Below are 22,344 nucleotides of genomic sequence, written 5' to 3'. Positions count from 1 at the left end.
GTGAGTACAATGTCCAATGTAAAAAAAAAAAAAAAAAAAAAAAACACCTTTGTACATTTTGTACTACATAAAATTTAAATAAATGTGATTGTTAGCACATGTACTGATGAAGGCAATAATGCTGAAATAAACTTATATATAAAAATAAAATATCAAGCAGCGTACTGTCTGCTAATTCCCTGCATAAGTTTGACTATGCTAGAGACATGACAGGGGGGGTCTGGAATTTACAGTAATAGGAATATTTCTCAGTTATGAAGCCAGTATGTGAAAACTAAATATGAGGCAATACAGTATTTCATCTTCATGTTGTAAAGTGACTGACATGTACAGAAAAGCCCCATTTAAATATGTAAGGAAAGTGAGAAGTTGATGTTGTGAGTGTAATGTTTGTAATAGCTTGTATTTATTGTTTTGTTTATTCGATTTATGTAATGATTACTGTACACTGAAAATTCTGTGCTGTGCAGTTTTTGATTAGCGAGGATTTCATTTGACTTTTTATGTTTGATGTTGATAATTGGAAACTTGAATTGTAACTTCAGTAATCTTGGGTTTCGTTGTGAAAATGCTTGCTAAGAAATACTGAGTGTCATTTGATTTGTTTTGTATCAGTTAAATTAATAAGCTCCTTTGTAGTATTAGTGATCATGTCCTGAAATTCATGATGGATCCAAATTCTTGTCTAGAGAACAGACTTTAAAAAAAAAAAAAAAATCTTTAGTTACTCTTGTGGTTTTATGTATCACATGAAAGTTTTTGTTCATTTTTAGCATAAGTTGAAATAATACATCATTATGTTCCTTACTATAAACTCTACAATTGTTACTATCGACATTCATAATATTAACCTAAATTGGTCCTGCATCCTCTATCACACTCCCATTTTTACTGGTATCAGCCATTTCAAAATAAGTCACTAAACAGTGTCTAACAGTTCTCAAATTTATCACAATAGAAAAATTAAATCCATAGTTATTCTCCAAAATATCTCTAGGCACCTGATCGAACTCTCTCTAAATTCTACTGAAACTCGCCATGTGCTTCTATGAAGGTCATTGACTGCATCCTAAGACTCCATCGAAAGGTTTTCTGACATGGTTGTCACTTAACACTCCCCACTCGGGTGTCTGAGTGTCTTCTGGTGTCCTAATAACCGCTGCTAGCATCGTTGTTACTCTGTGACTGTTCTGGTCAATATGAATTTAACCTTGAGGATTTTGATTATAATCATAAAAGGTTTCTATTTGAATTGTTAACATAATTTTAGCTTGGCCATGTCAGTTTATTAAATGATGAAAACAAACAAAATTCACTTTGACAAACGTGAAAAAATAAAAAAATGCTACATAAATGACAGTACCCTGTGCCACAGTCTAATTGATTAGTTTAATATCAGAAGTCCCTCCATAAGCAAGGGCATGATCCAGGGTATGTTGGTGGTAGTAACGGGAGTCTGCAGACGTGAGTTTGAGGATGTTAAGGACATCTCAAAAAGAAAGATTCATGGCTCCAGAATCAAATAGAGATAGAGTTAATTACAGAAAAGGAAATTTCACTCAAAACACTATCAATGACATCCTTTTTGAAGATGAAAGACATAGTAGAATTAACTGCCACAAAGAAAGGAGAATTTTGTGAATTATTGAGATGTTATTCAGACATTTTCTACCAAAAACTGGAACTTACAAAAGGATGTGTCTGTTACTTAAAGGTTAAAGAGCATGAACTGTTCTTAATTAAGAGTTATCCAATTCCATCAGCAAAGAAGTGGGCGCTTGATGGAATTTGTTGCATGTTAAATAACAGCACCATAGAGTGCTCAGAGAGTGAATATTGCAGTCTAATGCATGTTGTCAGTAAGAAAAATGTGTTTGTCAGAAATGTCATTGATTCAAGAGACATAAACTTCACTCATGCTCATAAATTAAGGACAATTGCAGAATGTGATGTCACACAACGTGGCACTACACAAAACTGGCACTAAAAGCAAAGGCACATAGGTAACGCACATGACACAGATCTGTAAGTCCACGCTATTGGTGATAAGTTGAGAAAACTGTCCCGAAACACATGTGCTACATACAAAATGCCACTGTTTCCTGCGCATGTACCCCGACATCAATATGGGATATGATCACCATGCACACGTACACAGGCCGCACAATGGGTTGGCATACTCTGGATCCAGTGGTCAAGCAGCTGCTGGAATATAGCCTCCCATTCTTGCACTAGTGCCTGTCAGAGCTCTTGAAGTGTCCTAGGGGTTTGAAGACATGCAGCGATACGTCAACTGAGAGCATCCCAGATGTGCTCGATGGGATTTAGGTCTGGAGAACAGGCAGGCCACTGTATTCACCTGATATTTTCTGTTTCATGTTACTCCTCCACAATGGCAGCTTAGAGGGGCCGTGCATTACAGTTCCTCTGTCAAAGACATGCAGGCGTGTACACGCATCAATCATAATCCCACCCCACACTATCAAACAATGACCTCCATACAGGTCCCTTTCAAGGACATTAGGAGGTTGGTATCTGGTTCCTGGTTCATGTCAGATGAAAACCCGGCGAGAATCACTGTTCAGACTATACCTGGGACCACTGTTCCAATGACCATGTACTGTGTTCTTGACACCAGGCTTTATGGGCTCTCCTGTGAGCAGGGCTCAGTGGAATGCCCCTTACAGGTCTCCAGGTGAATAAACCATGTCTGTTCAGTTGTCTGCAGACTGTGTGTCTAGAGACAACTGTTCCAGTGGCTGTGATAAGGTCCCGAGCAAGGCTACCTGCAGTACTCCGTGGCCGTCTGCGGGCACTGATGGTGAGATATTGGTCTCCTTGTGGTGTTGAACACTGTGAACGTCCCGTACTGTAGCACCTGGACACGTTTCCTGTCTGCTGGAATCATTGCCATAATCTTGAGATCACACTTTGTGGCACACGGAGGTCCCGTGCTACGACCTGCTGTGTTTGACCAGCCTCCAGTCACCCTAGTATTCTACCCCTCATAACGTCATCAATATGTGTTCTCTGAGCCATTTTCAACACACAGTCACCATTAGCACATCTGAAAACGTCTGCACACTTACTCACTGCACTGTACTCTGACATGCACCAACACACCTCTGCATATGTGGACTGCTGCCAGCGCCACCGTGCGACGACCACAGGTCAAATGCACTGCATGGTCACATTCCGAGGTGATTTAAACTCGCAAACCGCCCACCTGAGCGTTGTTTCGCCATGTTCAGCATTATCCTTAATTTATGAGCATGAGTGTATATTACAAGGAGCAGTCAAATGCAAATGAGACAGATGGAAAAAAGTAGATAAACTTTTTATTATTTCAAAAGTAATCACCATAACTACTAATACATGTATCCCACTGTGAGACAAGATGGTCAATGCCTCAATGGAAAAATGTTTGCAGTTGCCTACAGAACTAGGATTGTACCCAGGCATATGCCTCTTTGTCCAAAGCAAATCAACAGCTACAAGTATCTTTCTTCAGAGTTCCAAAAACATGGAAATTGCACGGGGAAGAGATGAGAACTGTATGGAGGATGTGTAAGGGGTTCCAAAAGAAACTTTTCCAATGGACTCAGAACAACTTTCGCGACATGTGGGCAAGGCTTGTAACTTTATTCTTCTCATGCAATTGGATTTAGTAAACTGTGAACTATGTTCCATTTGTTATGCTTGCATAATTTTATCTTCCTACTGATATTAGTAAAATTGGTCATGTATGATGGAATTTTTACACAATTATGATGGCTTATTATGCTTGTGAATAATGAGCTATTTATAATACTGGGTCATTGTAACCTAACATTAGTGACTTAAAAACATGTACTGATTTTTTTACCATTTGATGTAATGATTTTCCAGTTCTGTGTTTTTTCTATTCCTTACCTTACATTTTTAGTAAAATACCTTTGTTATATACACTGCTTTTTAAGATTTTCGTGAGTTTCATGTTTTTGAGTAATGTGATGTTACATTTTAAGCATTTTGTTGGGTACCTCAAGCTGATTTTATTTGAAATTCTATTTTTTTTTCAATTAATTATGATACAGTTCACAGAACTAAAACGTCTCTTCACCTTTTTTTTTGTTGCTTGAATTTACTATTTTGAATCACTAGCTATTTTTTCCTTTTGTCTGAGAATGATGGTTCATGGTGCGGGTTCCTGTAGTCATGTCCTAGTTCATTAACCACGGGCAACATATGAGTGGCCAAGTAAGTGGTCCCGACAGTCGAGATACCAGTTACTTTGGAAGAAGGCTGGGCATCTCGGACATATTCTGAGTCGTGGACACCTTCGTGCTCATACGGTAAAGACTACCAAATCCACCGGTTAGTCCCTCAACTGTTAGGGGTAAAACCCAATGGGACTCGGGGCAAGCAAGGCTAGCAACCTGCTTCCCTGGTACTTTAAATATGATGCTGGCAACAACCAGAGCAAAATACCTTCGACCTTTGGAGGTGACGGAGTCCCACCTCTAACTGACAAACCAGGAAGTCCTAAGATACGACTTGGCAAACAACTGGTAATGAGACAGGGAGCTATTAATATCAATGGGGGCTACTCTGGGATGAAGCTAGAGCTGGCAGAGGTTGCAAGTAAGATGGGGCTGAACGTTTTAGCTGTTACTGACATTCGGGTAAGGGGTGAGAAAGCAGGAATAGCACAATGGGGTGTAGGGCTTTACATCGGGAAAGAAATGGAACCCAGCGTAGTTGCAATAAGGTATGTAAACGAACGACTGATGTGGATAGATTTGACAGTGTCTAGCAAGAAAATTAGGATTGTGTCAGTATATTCGCATTGTGAAGGGACAGATCAAGATGAGATGGATAGTTTTTATGAGGCATTCAGTGATGTTGTTGTTAGAGTAAAGGACAAGGACAGTGTTCTGCTCATAGGGGATTTTAGTGCCAGGATTGGAAATCAAACAGAAGGGTATGAAAAGGTTATGGGTAAATTTGGAGAGGATATGGAGGCCAACAGGAACGGGAAACAACTCTTGGATTTCTGTGCCAGTATGGGCTTTGTAATCACAAACTCCTTTTTTAAACATAAGAACATTCACCGGTATACTTGGGAAGGCAGGGGAACCAGATCTGTCATTGACTATATAATAACAGATCAGGAATTCAGGAAGGCTGTGAGGGACACACGTGTATTCAGGGGATTCTTTGATGACACTGATCATTATTTAATATGCAGTGAAATTGGGAATGTGAGGCTGAAAGTGCAGGAGGTCAGGTCCATATGTAGGAGGATAAGAGTGGAGAAACTTCAGGATAAGGAAATCAGGCACAAGTACATAACAGCGATCTCAGAAAGGTACCAGTTAGTTGAATGTAGTCAATTACAGTCATTGGAAAAGGAATGGACAAGGTACAGGGACACAGTACTAGAAGTGGCTAAAGAATGTCTTGGAACAGTAGTGTGTAAAAGTAGGATGAAGCAAACAGCTTGGTGGAATGACACAGTCCAGGCAGCCTGTAAAAGGAAAAAGAAGGCGTATCAAAAATGGCTACATACTAGAACTCGGGTAGACGGAGAAAGTTATGTTGAAGAAAGAAAGAAACAAAGCCAAACAGATAATTGCAGCATCCAAGAAGAAATCTTGGGAAGACTTTGGGAACAGGTTGGAGACTATGGGTCAAGCTGCTGGAAAACCATTCTGTAGTGTAATTAGCAGTCTTCGAAAGGGAGGTAAGAAGGAAATGACAAGTATTTTGGACAGGTGAGGAAAACTGCTGGTGAATCCTGTGGATGCCTTGGGCAGATGGAGGGAATATTTTGAAGAGTTGCTCAATGTAGGTGAAAATACGATCAGTAATGTTTCAGATTTCAAGGTAGAATGGGATAGGAATGATGATGGAAATAGGATCACATTTGAGGAAGTGGAGAAAATGGTCAATAGATTGCAGTGCAATAAAGCAGCTGGGGTGGATGAAATTAAGTTGGAACTCATCAAATACAGTGGAATGACAGGTCTTAAATGGCTACACAGGATAATTGGAATGGCCTGGGAGTCGGGACAGGTTCCATCAGACTGGACAAAAGCAGTAATCACACCAATCTTTAAACATGGAAACAGAAAAGATTGTAACAACTGCAGAGGTATCTCTGTAATCAGTGTTGTGGGTAAAATCTTCTCAGGTATTGTTGAAAGGAAAGTAAGAGTATTAGTTGAGGACCAATTGGATGAAAATCAGTGTGGGTTTAGGCCTCTTAGAGGTTGTCGGGACCAGATCTTTAGCTTACGGCAAATAATGGAGAAGTGTTAGGAGTGGAACAGGGAACTGTATCTATGCTTTATAGATCTAGAAAAGGCATATGACCGTGTTCCTAGGAGGAAGTTATTGTCTGTTCTACAAGATTATGGAATAGGAGGCAAACTTTTGCAAGCAATTAAAGGTCTTTACATGGCTAGTGAGGCAGCAGTTAGAGCTGACGGTAAATTGAGTTCATGGTTCAGAGTAGTTTCAGGGGTAAGACAAGGCTGCAACCTGTCTCCACTGTTGTTCATATTATTTATGGATCACATGTTGAAAACAATAGACTGGCTGGGTGAGATTAAGATATGTGAACACAAAATAAGCAGTCTTGTGATGGCAGATTCGATTGAAAGTTTGCAAAGTAATATGACTTACTTGTGATGGCAGATTTGATTGATAGTTTGCAAAGTAATATTTCAGAGCTAGATCAGAAATGTAAGGACTATGGTATGAAGATTAGCATCTCCAAAACGAAAGTAATGTCAGTGGGAAAGAAATATAAACAGATTGAGTGCCAAATTGGAGGAACAAAGTTAGAACAGGTGGACGGTTTCAAGTACTTAGGATGCATATTCTCACAGGATGGCAACATAGTGAAAGAACTGGAAGCAAGGTGTAGCAAAGCTAATGCAGTGAACGCTCAGCTACGATCTACTCTCTTCTGCAAGAAGGAAGTCAGTACCAAGACTAAGTTATCTGTGCACCGTTCAATCTTTCGACCAACTTTGTTGTATGGGAGCGAAAGCTGGGTGGATTCAGGTTACCTTATCAACAAGGTTGAGGTTATGGATATGAAAGTAGCTAGGATGATTGCAGGTACCAGTAGACGGGAACAATGACAGGAGGGTGTCCACAATGAGGAAATCAAAGAAAAACTGGGAATGAACTCTATAGATGTAGCAGTCAGGGCAAACAGGCTTAGATGGCTCTGAGCACTATGGGACTCAACTGCTGTGGTCATAAGTCCCCTAGAACTTAGAACTACTTAAACCTAACTAACCTAAGGACAGCACACAACACCCAGCCATCACGAGGCAGAGAAAATCCCTGACCCCGCCGGGAATCGAACCCGGGAACCCGGGCGTGGGAAGCAAGAACGCTACCGCACGACCACGAGATGCGGGCCAGGCTTAGATGGTGGGGTCATGTTACACGCATGGGAGAAGCAAGGCTACCAAAGAGACTCATGGGTTCAGCAGTAGAGGGTAGGAGGAGTCGGGGCAGACCAAGGAGAAGGTACCTGGATTCGTTTAAGAATGATTTTGAAGTAATAGGTTTAACACCAGAAGAGGCACCAATGTTAGCACTGAATAGGGGATCATGGAGGAATTTTATAAGGGGGCTATGCTCCAGACTGAACGCTGAAAGGCATAATCAGTCTTAAATGATGATAATGATAATGATGATGATGATGATGATGATGATGATGATGATGATGTCTGAGAATGTGAGCATACTATGCTCATGGTAGGATTTATTTATAGTTTGGTTTATTTAATTATTGCTGTGCACCTGTTAATGGTTATACAGGCAGAATAGCCCAGAATAGTAATGTGCCAGCAAAACCAATAAACGCTACAGACAATATGAACTTCTCTTCACTAATGGTTCTGGCTGTGCAGGGTATGTGGTATAGTGTGTGCTAACACAGAGTGAGTAGTGATTGAGAAGTGCCTAGCTAGCACTTGGTTGGAATCACTCTCACACTTATTGAAATAATTTTTATATTGAACTTAATTAAAATATGATTTCATATACTATCAAACAATCAAAACTCCAGATTGGAATATCAACAATATAAGGAGAAGATAGACTGCTACTTACCACAAAGATGACACATTAAGTTCCAGATAGGTGCAGTTAAAAGACACTTACACAGTAGTTTTTGCCCAGAAAAGGAAACGCATACACATTCAGTCACACGAGCAAGCACACGTCAGGCACACATGACTGCCATGTCCAGCAGTCAAGCTGTATTTAATTGAATTTTACTATTTAATAAATCAGCGTGGCTAAGCTAAAAATTGTGTTAATCATTCAAGAGAAGCCTTTTGTAATCATACTGCAGCTCTTAAAGGTTCAATTCCTATTGATTAGTGCAGTCGCAGCATAACGGTGGTGCTATCTGCAGTTATTAGGATACCTCAGATAGCCAGATAGGTGAGAAGGAGTGGTACAGCATCAATTCCTTATAAAGCCAGAAATGGTCAATAATGATTACTGCAGAGCCTTTTCTGCTTCTGCTTTTGTTGGAAATCTGCATTGTAGTGCACTGTAATGCAGTCCCATGTTGACTGTCAAGACAGCTTAATACATTTGCATAGGTTATTGTCATAATTTGTACACACTTTTGTTTTTCATTTTATGGACTATATTTTTTCCTTTGTAAATTTGTAAAAATACTTTCCTATTCAATATTTATGCCTCTTTCTTCTTATTCAACAGCTCAATGTGCAACGAATATCTGTTGCTGGAAAAATGATACCCGCTTCAAACTATGGAAAAGAAGCTGATACCACTGTGAAAGTACAGCTGTCAGATGAAGAAAGAGGAATGGCTGAAGTCCTTAGAGCTATTTGGTCAGGGATACTAAGTATGGAAGTGTCAGATCAGACTGACTTTTTCAGCTCTGGTGCTGGATCAATGGATATTGTAAGGTGGGTTGCAAACAAGTACAGACATTACACTTTGAATAAATATGAAGCCAATCCACTAAAGAGCGAGGGTGAATTCTTTGGCAGCAAAACATTATTTTGGAAGGAGATCAGCTCATGTATGAATGATATAAAAGCGAAATTTTTGTCTGTAAGCTCCTGGTAAATGTACGAAAGCAAAACAGAACAAATAAATAGAAAATGGAGTTGGTTGAGACTTGCATTTAGCTCGAAATTTTGCATCCCTTTGCAGAAATTTATCATTGACACTAATGGAAAAGTTACTGAATGTATATGTTGAAGATAATCTGCAGTAGTCAACCATAATTTAATGATGCATATATGCAAACTAAAGTGACAAATGAAACTTTATACCGAGGCAAGGAGTTGAACATTGGTCTCCTGCCAGATTCGAATCCTGACCTTGGTACAAATTTTCATTTGTTGCTTCATTCTGCATATATATGTCATAAATGTCTGAGACCTGGAAAGGTCTCATCTGGAATAATATAGTTTGACTTAATTTAATGGTTCAAACAGTTTTAAACAAGCTATGACTTCAAGACAACATGCTCAGTTTCCTGCAGCCACCACGATGCATGAGGTCATGATCAACAGAGTTGCTACCATTGTGAAGAAGATCCTCTAATGTCCGTGAAATCAGTGACAAAGCTGTTAAACATCATTTACAAGGAATGCATGTTCTACATGACTGAGCAAGATGGCAGTGGGATTAAGACACTGAACCCGTGTGTCTGTGTGATGTGATATCTGCTCACAATGGGTGACTTAATTTATCATGTTTAAAGAGCACCAGGTGTAATTGTTGATTTTGAAGAGTCTTTTTAATTTGGAGTGGAACATGATGACACATATCTAACTTCCAGTATTAGTGAGTAAGAAAGATTGGTACAACACTAAACCTCTAAATGCCTTTAGAGCCTTGGGAGCAAAGAGTTCAATCTCTGAAGGTAGCGCTCAAAGTTTAGTCATTACACATTTTTCAGTATTGGTTGACACGTTGGACACTGCTTTGAAATTAATCATGCCAATAGGGACACAGGCTAAGTGGCTTCATGAGTAGAGTAAAATCATCACACTCGCTATTGATTCGCTGTTTCATCTTAAGGAAACTGATAGATGTGTCTTCTCTATGGTTGCCCTCAAAGGATGAAAAATTATTTCACAAGTGAATTTTAGCTGAGATGATAGTGATCACTTATTATCCAGTCTGTGAGTACAGCATTACAGTAACTTCACAGGTCTCATCATGACTGAAGATATATGCTTCATAATTTGATTTGGATTTAGCATTTGTCACAAAATTACCAGTGTTATATAAGTGAAGACTGTTGTATATAAATGTATGTGTATCTGATATTCTCTTATTCATTGCAATATGTTAATGAATTGTCCATCATTTTGCCAAGTTACCTCTGTTTTCCCTTTCACCCTCTATTCTACAGCTCCTTAAAACTTGAAATTCATTCATGAATTTTTTCTGATTGCACAAGTTCAATCATTCTTGCTGATTAATCTAGTCTTGGTTTCTTGATGCATTTTTTGGCCAGTAACAGAGATCTATCTGGCCTTAAATGTGATGTACAATGCTGAAAACCCAAGTTCTGTTATGAAAATAATGTAAAATTGACTAGCCCATTCACATGTTGGTAACAAATGCACTACTGGTAGTGTCATATGTTAATGGATTTATTTCAAATGTGTGTCACCACTAACTAAGTAATATATTCAATTTTCAGATTGGTTGAGGAAGTGAAAGAAAAACTTAATGTCAGTATACAGAATGAAGACATCCTCATGGCCACTACATTTGAGAGCTTTGTTGGTCTGTGTGTATTAAAAGCCAGAGGAGGTTCAGATGAGAAGAAATTGGATCATAGTGTTTTCAGACTGAAAGCAAATAACATGGACATCTCATTTCCACACCAGTTGTTCATAAATGGTGAATTTGTCAATTCTGAATCTGGAAAAGTACTGAATTGTATAAATCCATATGACGAATCTCTTATTTGCAAGGTTTGTATAAATAATTAGTATAGGGAATGCTTCATCATAACTCCAAACTTAGCTAAAACTTTCATATCGTGTGATGTGGTTTTGCTTCAGTGATCAGCTTATTTTCTTAATCCAGTGACTGCGGATATAATCTGTGTCAGACGTACCATAAATCAGATTGATTAGTAAAGTATCATCACTCTGGCTGAAATAGAAAATGATACTGAAAGTTGAGGAAAACTATGGCTATTTAGACTGCTCCTTTGACATTCGTAATTGATAAGCCTCTCTTTTAACATAATATATTCATCAGTGGTATTTCCATTACTTTAATGAGGTATGCAAAATAAGCAGAACCATTATTAGCACAATTAACTGGCCACTAAAAGTTGAAAATATTATTCATGCAGAATTTATCCCCCCCCCATGAACCATGGAACTTGGCATTGGTGGGGAGGCTTGCGTGCCTCATCGATACAGATAACCGTACCGTAGGTGCAACCACAACGGAGGGGTATCTATTGAGAGGCCAGACAAACGTGTGGTTCCTGAAGAGGAGCAGCATCCTTTTCAGTAGTTGCAGGGGCAACAGTCTGGATGATTGACTGATCTGGCCTTGTAACACTAACCAAAATAGCCTTGCTGTTCTGGTACTGCAAACGGCTGAAAGCAAGCGGAAACTACAGCCGTAATTTTTCACCAAGGGCATGCAGCTTTACTGTATGATTAAATGATGATGGTGTCCTCTTGGGTAAAATATGCAGGAGGTAAAATAGTCCCCCATTCGGATCTCCGGGCGGGGACTACTCAGGAGGACATTGTTATCAGGAGAAAGAAAACTGGCGTTCTACGGATCGGAGTGTGGAATGTCAGATCCCTTAATCGGGCAGGTAGGTTAGAAAATTTAAAAAGGGAAATGGATAGGTTAAAGTTAGATATAGTGGAAATTAGTGAAGTTCGGTGACAGGAGGAACAAGACTTTTGGTCAGGTGAATACAGGGTTATAAATACAAAATCAAATAGGGGTAATGCAGGAGTAGGTTTAATAATAAATAAAAAAATAGGAGTACAGGTAAGCTACTACAAACAGCATAGTGAACGCATTATTGTGGCCAAGATAGACACGAAGCCCACGCCTACTACAGTAGTACAAGTTTATATGCCAACTAGCTCTGCAGATGAAGAAGAAGTTGATGAAATGTATGAGGAGATAAAAGAAATTATTCAAATAGTGAAGGGAGACGAAAATTTAATAGTCATGGGTGACTGGAATTCAAGCGTAGGTAAAGGGAGAGAAGGAAACATAGTAGGTGAATATGGATTGGGGCTAAGAAATGAAAGAGGAAGAGGCCTGGTAGAATTTTGCACAGAGCATAACTTAATCATAGCTAACACTTGGTTTAAGAATCATGAAAGAAGGTTGTATACATGGAAGAACCCTGGTGATACTAAAAGGTATCAGATAGATTATATAATGGTAAGACAGAGATTTAGGAACCAGGTTTTAAATTGTAAGACATTTACAGGGGCGGATGTGGACTCTGACCACAATCTATTGGTTATGAACTGTAGATTAAAACTGAAGAAACTGCAAAAAGTGGGAATTTAAGGAGATGGGACCTGGACAAACTGAAAGAACCAGAGGCTGTACAGAGTTTCAGGGAGAGCATAAGGGAACAACTGACAGGAATGGGGGAAAGACATACAGTAGAAGAAGAATGGGTAACTTTGAGGGATAATATGGTGAAGGCAGCAGAGGATCAAATAGGTAAAAAAACGAGGGCTAGTAGAAACCCTTGGGTAACAGAAGAAATATTGAATTTAATTGATGAAAGGAGAAAATATAAAAATGCAGTAAATGAAGCAGGCAAAAAGGAATACAAACGTCTCAAAAATGAGATGGACAGGAAGTGCAAAATGGCTAAGCAGGGATGGCTAGAGGACAAATGTAAGGATGTAGAGGCTTATCTCACTAGGGGTAAGATAGATAATGCCCACAGGAAAATTAAAGAGACCTTTGGAGAAAAGAGAACGACTTGTATGAATATCAAGAGCTCAGATGGAAACCCAGTTCTAAGCAAAGAAGGGAAAGCAGAAAGGTGGGAGGAGTATATAGACGGTCTATACAAGGGCGATGTACTTGAGGACAATATTATGGAAATAGAAGAAGATGTAGATGAAGATGAAATGGGAGATACGATACTGCATGAAGAGTTTGACAGAGCACTGAAAGACCTGAGCCGAAACAAGGCCCCCGGAGTAGACAACATTCCGTTAGAACTACTGACGGCCTTGGGAGAGCCAGTCCTGACAAAACTCTACCATCTGCTGAGCAAGATGTATGAGACAGGCGAAATATCCTCATATTTCAAGAAGAATATAATAATTCCAATCCCAAAGAAAGCAGGTGTTGACAGATGTGAAAATTACCGAACTATCAGTTTAATAAGTCACAGCTGCAAAATACTAACATGAATTATTTACAGACGAATGGATAAACTGATAGAAGCCGACCTCGGGGAAGATCAGTTTGGATTCCGTGGAAATGTTGGAACACGTGAGGCAATACTGACCCTACGACTTATCTTAGAAGAAAGATTAAGGAAAGGCAAACCTACATTTCTAGCATTTGTAGACTTAGAGAAAGCTTTTGACGATGTTGATTGGAATACTCTCAAATTCTGAAGGTGGAAGGGGTAAAATACAGGAAACGAAAGGCTATTTACAATTTTACAGAAAGCAGATGGCAGTTATAAGAGTCGAGGTGTATGAAAGGGAAGCAGTGGTTGGGAAGGGAGTGAGACAGGGTTGTAGCCTATCCCTGATGTTATTCAATCTGTATATTGAGCAAGCAATAAAGGAAACGAAAGAAAAGTTTGGAGGAGGAATTAAAATCCATGGAGAAGAAATAAAAACTTTTAGGTTCGCCGATGACATTGTAATTCTATCAGAGACAGCAAAGGACTTGGAAGAGAAGTTGAACGGAATGGACAGTGTCTTGAAAGGAGGGTATAAGATGAACATCAACAAAAGCAAAATGAGGATAATGGAATGTAGTGTAATTAAGTTGGGTGATGCTGAGGGAATTAGATTAGAAAAAGTAGTAAAGGAGTTTTGCTATTTGGAGAGCAAAATAACTGATGATGGTCGAAGTAGAGAGGATATAACATGTAGACTGGCAATGGCAAGGAAAGCGTTTCTGAAGAAGAAAAATTTGTTAACATCGAGTGTAGATTTAAGTGTCAGGAAGTCGTTTCTGAAAGTATTTGTATGGAGTGTAGCCATGTATGGAAGTGAAACGTGGACGATAAATAGTTTAGATAAGAAGAGAATATAGTGTAAACAAACGACTGATGTGGATAGATTTGACAGTGTCTAGCAAGAAAATTAGGATAGCGTCAGTATATTCACATTGTGAAGGGACAGATCAAGATGAGATGGATAGTTTTTATGAGGCATTCAGTGATGATGTTGTTAGAGTAAAGGACAAGGACAGTGTTCTGCTCATAGGTGATTTTAGTGCCAGGATTGGAAATCAAACAGAAGGGTATGAAAAGGTTATGGGTAAATTTGGAGAGGATATGGAGGCCAACAGGAACGGGAAACAACTCTTGGATTTCTGTGCCAGTATGGGCTTTGTAATCACAAACTCCTTTTTTAAACATAAGAACATTCACCGGTATACTTGGGAAGGCAGGGGAACCAGATCTGTCATTGACTATATAATAACAGATCAGGAATTCAGGAAGGCTGTGAGGGACACACGTGTATTCAGGGGATTCTTTGATGACACTGATCATTATTTAATATGCAGTGAAATTGGGATTGTGAGGCTGAAAGTGCAGGAGGTCAGGTCCATATGTAGGAGGATAAGAGTGGAGAAACTTCAGGATAAGGAAATCAGGCACAAGTACATAACAGCGATCTCAGAAAGGTACCAGTTAGTTGAATGTAGTCAATTACAGTCATTGGAAAAGGAATGGACAAGGTACAGGGACACAGTACTAGAAGTGGCTAAAGAATGTCTTGGAACAGTAGTGTGTAAAAGTAGGATGAAGCAAACAGCTTGGTGGAATGACACAGTCAAGGCAGCCTGTAATAGGAAAAAGAAGGCGTATCAAAAATGGCTACATACTAGAACTCGGGTAGACGGAGAAAGTTATGTTGAAGAAAGAAAGAAACAAAGCCAAACAGATAATTGCAGCATACAAGAAGAAATCTTGGGAAGACTTTGGGAACAGGTTGGAGACTATGGGTCAAGCTGCTGGAAAACCATTCTGTAGTGTAATTAGCAGTCTTCGAAAGGGAGGTAAGAAGGAAATGACAAGTATTTTGGACAGGTGAGGAAAACTGCTGGTGAATCCTGTGGATGCCTTGGGCAGATGGAGGGAATATTTTGAAGAGTTGCTCAATGTAGGTGAAAATACGATCAGTAATGTTTCAGATTTCAAGGTAGAATGGGATAGGAATGATGATGGAAATAGGATCACATTTGAGGAAGTGGAGAAAATGGTCAATAGATTGCAGTGCAATAAAGCAGCTGGGGTGGATGAAATTAAGTTGGAACTCATCAAATACAGTGGAATGACAGGTCTTAAATGGCTACACAGGATAATTGGAATGGCCTGGGAGTCGGGACAGGTTCCATCAGACTGGACAAAAGCAGTAATCACACCAATCTTTAAACATGGAAACAGAAAAGATTGTAACAACTGCAGAGGTATCTCTGTAATCAGTGTTGTGGGTAAAATCTTCTCAGGTATTGTTGAAAGGAAAGTAAGAGTATTAGTTGAGGACCAATTGGATGAAAATCAGTGTGGGTTTAGGCCTCTTAGAGGTTGTCGGGACCAGATCTTTAGCTTACGGCAAATAATGGAGAAGTGTTAGGAGTGGAACAGGGAACTGTATCTATGCTTTATAGATCTAGAAAAGGCATATGACCGTGTTCCTAGGAGGAAGTTATTGTCTGTTCTACAAGATTATGGAATAGGAGGCAAACTTTTGCAAGCAATTAAAGGTCTTTACATGGCTAGTGAGGCAGCAGTTAGAGCTGACGGTAAATTGAGTTCATGGTTCAGAGTAGTTTCAGGGGTAAGACAAGGCTGCAACCTGTCTCCACTGTTGTTCATATTATTTATGGATCACATGTTGAAAACAATAGACTGGCTGGGTGAGATTAAGATATGTGAACACAAAATAAGCAGTCTTGTGATGGCAGATTCGATTGAAAGTTTGCAAAGTAATATGACTTACTTGTGATGGCAGATTTGATTGATAGTTTGCAAAGTAATATTTCAGAGCTAGATCAGAAATGTAAGGACTATGGTATGAAGATTAGCATCTCCAAAACGAAAGTAATGTCAGTGGGAAAGAAATATAAACAGATTGAGTGCCAAATTGGAGGAACAAAGTTAGAACAGGTGGACGGTTTCAAGTACTTAGGATGCATATTCTCACAGGATGGCAACATAGTGAAAGAACTGGAAGCAAGGTGTAGCAAAGCTAATGCAGTGAACGCTCAGCTACGATCTACTCTCTTCTGCAAGAAGGAAGTCAGTACCAAGACTAAGTTATCTGTGCACCGTTCAATCTTTCGACCAACTTTGTTGTATGGGAGCGAAAGCTGGGTGGATTCAGGTTACCTTATCAACAAGGTTGAGGTTATGGATATGAAAGTAGCTAGGATGATTGCAGGTACCAGTAGATCGGAACAATGGCAGGAGGGTGTCCACAATGAGGAAATCAAAGAAAAACTGGGAATGAGCTCTATAGATGTAGCAGTCAGGGGGAACAGGCTTAGATGGTGGGGTCATGTTACATGCATGGGAGAAGCAAGGTTACCCAGTGACTCATGGGTTCAGCAGTAGAGGGTAGGAGGAGTCGGGGCAGACCAAGGAGAAGTTACCTGGATTCGGTTAAGAATGATTTTGAAGTAATAGGTTTAACATCAGAGGAGGCACCAATGTTAGCAATGTTAGGCATAATCAGTCTTTGATGATGATGATGATGATGATGATTATTATGATTATGATGAAGAAGAAGAAGAAGAAGAAATCTACTCCGTTTTACTCTACTTCTTTTCGTCAAGTACTATGAACTGTGACCTCTCTGACAGGAAATCATGAATCCAGTCACATAACTGAGATAATATTCCATAAACATGCAATTTCACAAGCTGCTTGTGTGGTGCAGTGTTAAAAACCTTCTGGAAATCTAGAAATACAGAATAGATTAGAAAACACGTGTCAATAGCACTCAACACTTTCTGTGTGTAAAGAGCTCGTTCTGTTGCACAAGAATGTTGTTTTCCAAATCTGTATTGACTGTGTGTCAATAGTCCACTCTCTTCAAGGTAATTTGTAATGTTCGAACACAATATATGTTCCAAAATCCTGCTGCATATTGACATTAATAATATGGGCCTGTAATTCAGTGCATTACTCGTACTATCTTTCTTGAATATTTGTGTGGCCTGTGCAACTTTCCAGACTCTGGGTATGGATCTTTTGTTGATCAAAGGTTGTATATGATTAAGTATGGAGCTATTGTATCAGCATACTCTGAAAGGAACCTAACTGGTATACAGTCTGGAACAGAAGACTTGATTTTGTTAAGTGATTTAGGTTACTTCGTTAGTCAGAGGATATCTACTTCTACATTACCCATGTTGGCAGCTGTTCTTCATTCAAATTCTGGAATATTTACTTCATGTTCTTTGGTGAAGGAATTTTGGAAGGCTGTGTCTTGTAACTCTGCTTTGGCAGCACTGTCGTCAATCATATTTCCACTGCTGTTGCTCAGAGAAGGCGTTGATTGTGTCTTGCCGCTAGCAGACTTCACATACAACCAGAATCTCTTTGGATTTTCTTCCAGGTTTGAGACAAAGTTTCGTTGTAGAAAATATTATAAGCACCTTGCATTGAAGACTGAGCTAAAATTTGAGCTTCTGTAAAAGATTGCCAATCTTCGAGATTTTGCGTCAATTTAAATTTGACATGCTTTTTTTCATTGTTTCTGCAACAGTGTTCTGATGTGTTTTGTGTACCAAGGAGGCTCGGCTCTGTCTTCTGTTAGTTTATTTGGTATTAATCTATCAAATGCTGCCAATACTATTTTTTCTGAATTAAAGCCACATCTGGATTACATTTACATTGTTAATTTGATAGGAGTGGAGATTGTCACTCAGGAAGGCATCAAGTGAATTTTTATCTGCTTTTTTGAATAGGTATTTTTTCATTTATTTTTGGAGTATTTAGGGGTTAAAATATTCAATCTCACTACAACAACCCTGCATTCAATAATCCCTGTATCCATTTTGATGCTTGTTATTTGCTCAGGATTATTTGTTGCTAAGGGATCAAGCATGTTTTCACAATTATTTACTATTCGTGTGGGCTCATAAACTAACTGCTCAAAATAATTTTCAGAGAATGCATTTTGCACAGTTTCAGATGGTTTTATATGTGTAGCTCCAGATTTAAACATGTATTTTCACCATTATATTGAGGGTAAATCAAAGTCACCACCAACAATAATTGTATGAGTCGGGTACGTGTTCGAATCGTGCAGCTACTTACCCTCATCAAATTGGTTGGTACTTGCCTGCAAAACAACAAGTTCTCCATCATCTGTGATGTGTTTGCAGTGGAGCTGAACACAGTTTATAGTTCATAACTATTTGTCAAAGATAGAACATTACTTGTTACAGGATATTTGCGACTTTAGATTAAATTGACATAAAAATCCTCTGACTATCGTACCAAGTCATAATGTAAGAAAACTCTACGAGAAAAACCAACATTTTGGCCATGGTTACAGTGGTCCTCTTCTGGGTCATTCTGCCACTTCATGGTCAAAACCTTGGTTTCACCAGTAAAGTTTCTTACATTATGACATGGTACAATGCTCAGAAAACATTTATGTCAACTTATTCTGGCTGCAGAAGGCTACACAATTATATTTACTGGTAAATTATTCCACTACAAACATCTGGCTTGCTGGTGGGTGTTTTGTGTGTGTGTTGTGACTTGCCGATCATTCAAAGTGCCACCGCGCAATTACACGTGTTCTCCACGTGCAGCGCTGTCTGCCAGCCATGCAGCAGCTGCGCCACCTAAGCGGCCAGCCGAGCAGCGGCCGCTAGACTGGGACTCAGTGCTCATTCGAATGCTAATGTGTACACATGTCTTGCTTGTCAACTTACTCTGTGACTTATATGTGTTGTGTCGTTCTGAAATATATGTGTTAAACTTGACGTTATAAGAATTGGCGACGAGGTAGTGGATTTTTCTTTTTCACCGTTGGCCCACAGTGTTCCATGGCTACTGTCGAGCAACTATTGCAAAATCTCCTTGAACAGCAAACGCTTCTAACACCGACGATTCGCGATTTCGTCGCGATGTCAAATGCGGGGCGTTTCTCGTTGTTGGCTATACCTCCATTTCCTCCTTACGATGAGACGGCGGAAGACTGGTCTGATTATGAAAAACGTCTTCGACAGCACTTCTTGGCATTTCATGTCACGGACGAACAACCATGTAAGTCTCTGTTCCTTTCCTGGATTTCACCTCAAATGTATCGGTTGTTGTCGCAATTGGCTCCTTTGAAGGATCCTGCGTCTTTGTCCTTTGCTGAAATGTGCTCACTTCTGTCTGTCTATTTTCAAAAGCAAACGCATGTGGTAGCCTCTCATGTTGCCTTTTATCGTTGTCAAAAACAGCCACATCAATCCTATCGCGCTTGGGCTGCTGAACTTCACGGCCTCAGTCGAAAGTGTCAATATGTTACTGACGTTCACAAAGAATCCTATGCCGATTCCATGGTACGGGATGCTATTATCCGGTCAGCGCCCGACAAAGAAGTTCGGCAATGTGCCCTTCAGTTGGTGAATCCGACTCTAGATGAAGTTCTCTCCATTGCGCAGTCTTTTGAAATTTCTCGCACCACTGGGCCGCAAATATAGGCGTGGGGTGATGTCGGGGAAATACAATCTCTGTGCGCTGTTGACAACGCGTGTGGCGCATCCCCGCCGGCCGACGTGGCCGCAGTGCGCTCCCACGTGCAGCCTCGGCCTAGCCGTAAACAACCCGCTAAGAAGCTGCAGCAAAACCCCCGGCAACTTCCTTCATGTCCGCGGTGTTTTACGAAACATTCACGTGAGGATTGTCCCCAACGTTGGGCTGTGTGTCACAATTGCAAAAAGAAAGGTAATTTGTCTTCCGTTTTCAAATCCGACCTCATACATGATGTTCATGAACATGATGCTGATTCTGATTCTGTGTTGTCTGTCAATTGCACTTCTCCCCTTTCAGGGAAGTTATTCTTCACTGTCCAAATCCTTGGCCGAGATGTTCGCATGCAAGTGGATACCGGTTCTGCTGCCACTATAATTAATTATCAGACGTATCTTCAGTTGGGTTCTCCACTCCTGTCACCTGTCACTCGGCAATTACGGACGTACAATAAACAGAAGATTTCTCTCTTGGGACAGTTTACTGCTGAGGTATCTTACAAATCTGTTGTTCGCACTGTTCCCATATTTGTGGTCGACCAGAGCAATGCAAAAAATCTTTTTGGTTTCGATGCCTTTCGCGTTTTTGGGTTCTCCATAGATAACTCTGTCAATATTGTCTCTGATGCTATTCCTTACACTCATCTGGATTCCTTGTTGACGACATTTTCGTCCCTTTTTTCTCCTGGGTTAGGCCGTGCAAACGACTTTGAAGCTCATATCACTCAAACCCACTGCTCGGCCTAAGTTTTTTCGGGCTCGGCCCATTCCTGTGGCCCTTCGTGATCGGAGAAAACGGGAGTTGGATCGTCTCACTACTTGAGGGGTCTTGCTTCCTGTCACTTCCAGTGAGTGGTCCTCTCCTGTCGTTGTTGTTACTAAGCCAAATGGTGATATTCGCCTCTGTGGCGATTTCAAAGCCACTGTAAATGCTCAATGCCTCATCGACACTTACCCTATGCCCCGTCCTGAAGAACTGTTCACTAAACTTGCTGGAGGCCAGTATTTTTCTAAAATTGACTGTCAGAAGCTTACCATCAAATCTCTGCACACTTTTTCATGTCTTACAGACTGCCGATCTTAAGTGTAATCTTTAGAAATCACAATTTTTTCAGGCATCTATCACGTACTTGGGGTTTCAACTCTCTCGGGATGGTATTCGTCCGCTTCAGCAAACTGTCGCTGCGATCGATGCCCTTCCTCGCCCTACATCTGTTAAGGAACTGCAGGCCTTGTTGGGGAAAATAGTGTACTATCACAAGTTTTTATCGTCTGCGGCTTCGGTGGCTCAATCGTTGCATCGCGTGTTGCATAAAAATGTGCCTTTTCACTGGTCCGCTTCATGCGAAGCGGCTGTCCAGAAATTGAAGACTATGCTGAAACAGGCCCCGTGCCTGGCTACTTATCGACCTGGCCAACATCTTGTTCTTGCCACAGACGCCTCTCAATATGGGGTCGGTGCAGTCCTTGTGCACCATTTTTCTGACGGTTCGGAACAACCCATTGCTTATGCCTCCAAAACGCTCACGGATGCCCAACAAAAGTATTCTCAAATTGAGAAAGAAGCTTTGGCCATTACTTATGCTCTTCGTAAGTTTGGTATTCTCTATGGCTCAAAATTTCATCTTGTTACGGATCACAAACCACTTGTTTCCTTGTTTCATCCATCAACGTCACTTCCCGACAAGGCTGCACACCGCCTCCAGCGTTTGGCTCTTTACTTGTCTCGTTTCAATTATGAGATTCATTTCTGGCCAACGGCTCAACATGCAAATGCTGATGCTCTGTCTCGCCTTCCCATGGGTCCTGATCAGGCATTCGATAGGGATGAACTTTTGTGTTTCCACCTGGATGTTGCCGAGCAGCAGGTTGTGGACGGGTTCCCCATCACTGGGGACAGGCTGGCGGCTGCTACGGGTTCTGACCCTACCCTCTCCCGGGTTTTACGCTGTATTCAGAAGGGTTGGCCAGATCGCCCATCCGCTAAGACTTCTGATCCGTTGCGGAACTACTACACTTTGCGCTACCGCCTCACGGCTAGGGGTGGTGTTATCCTCCTCTCCACTGACAATGCTTCGCCGTGTATTGTGGTACCTGCGTCTTTGCGTGCTTCGGTCTTGCACCTCCTTCACCAAGGGCACTGGGGTGTATCTCGCACAAAATCTCTGGCGCGCCGTCATGTGTACTGGCCTGGCATCGACTCTGAAATAGCACACATGGTCACTGCCTGCGGCCCTTGTGCGTCACAGGCCGCTGCCACGAGGTCATCTTTGTCAGTGTGGCCTTCGCCTGAGAAGCCCTGGGAGTGCATTCATGCTGACTTTGCGGGACCCTTTTTAGGTACTTATTGGCTCCTCGTAATTGACACCT

At 40.6% G+C, this 22,344-nt stretch overlaps 1 protein-coding gene across 1 annotated transcript in view; it reads left to right on the top strand.

Moving 5' to 3' along the window:
• LOC124555480 (cytosolic 10-formyltetrahydrofolate dehydrogenase) overlaps nt 1-22,344 on the top strand; it is a 178,702-nt gene that overhangs the window by 77,468 nt on the left and 78,890 nt on the right. Inside the window, exons 7-8 of the mRNA XM_047129404.1 lie at nt 8,740-8,951; nt 10,709-10,985. Coding sequence (XP_046985360.1) covers nt 8,740-8,951; nt 10,709-10,985 — 489 coding nt within the window. The remainder of the gene's footprint in view (nt 1-8,739; nt 8,952-10,708; nt 10,986-22,344) is intronic.

Source organism: Schistocerca americana, chromosome X (genome assembly GCF_021461395.2).
Source record: "Schistocerca americana isolate TAMUIC-IGC-003095 chromosome X, iqSchAmer2.1, whole genome shotgun sequence".
In the NCBI taxonomy this organism is placed as follows: domain Eukaryota; kingdom Metazoa; phylum Arthropoda; class Insecta; order Orthoptera; family Acrididae; genus Schistocerca; species Schistocerca americana.
The sequence above is the reverse complement of the archived record's forward strand: the minus strand, read 5'-3'. Positions and strand labels throughout refer to the sequence as shown.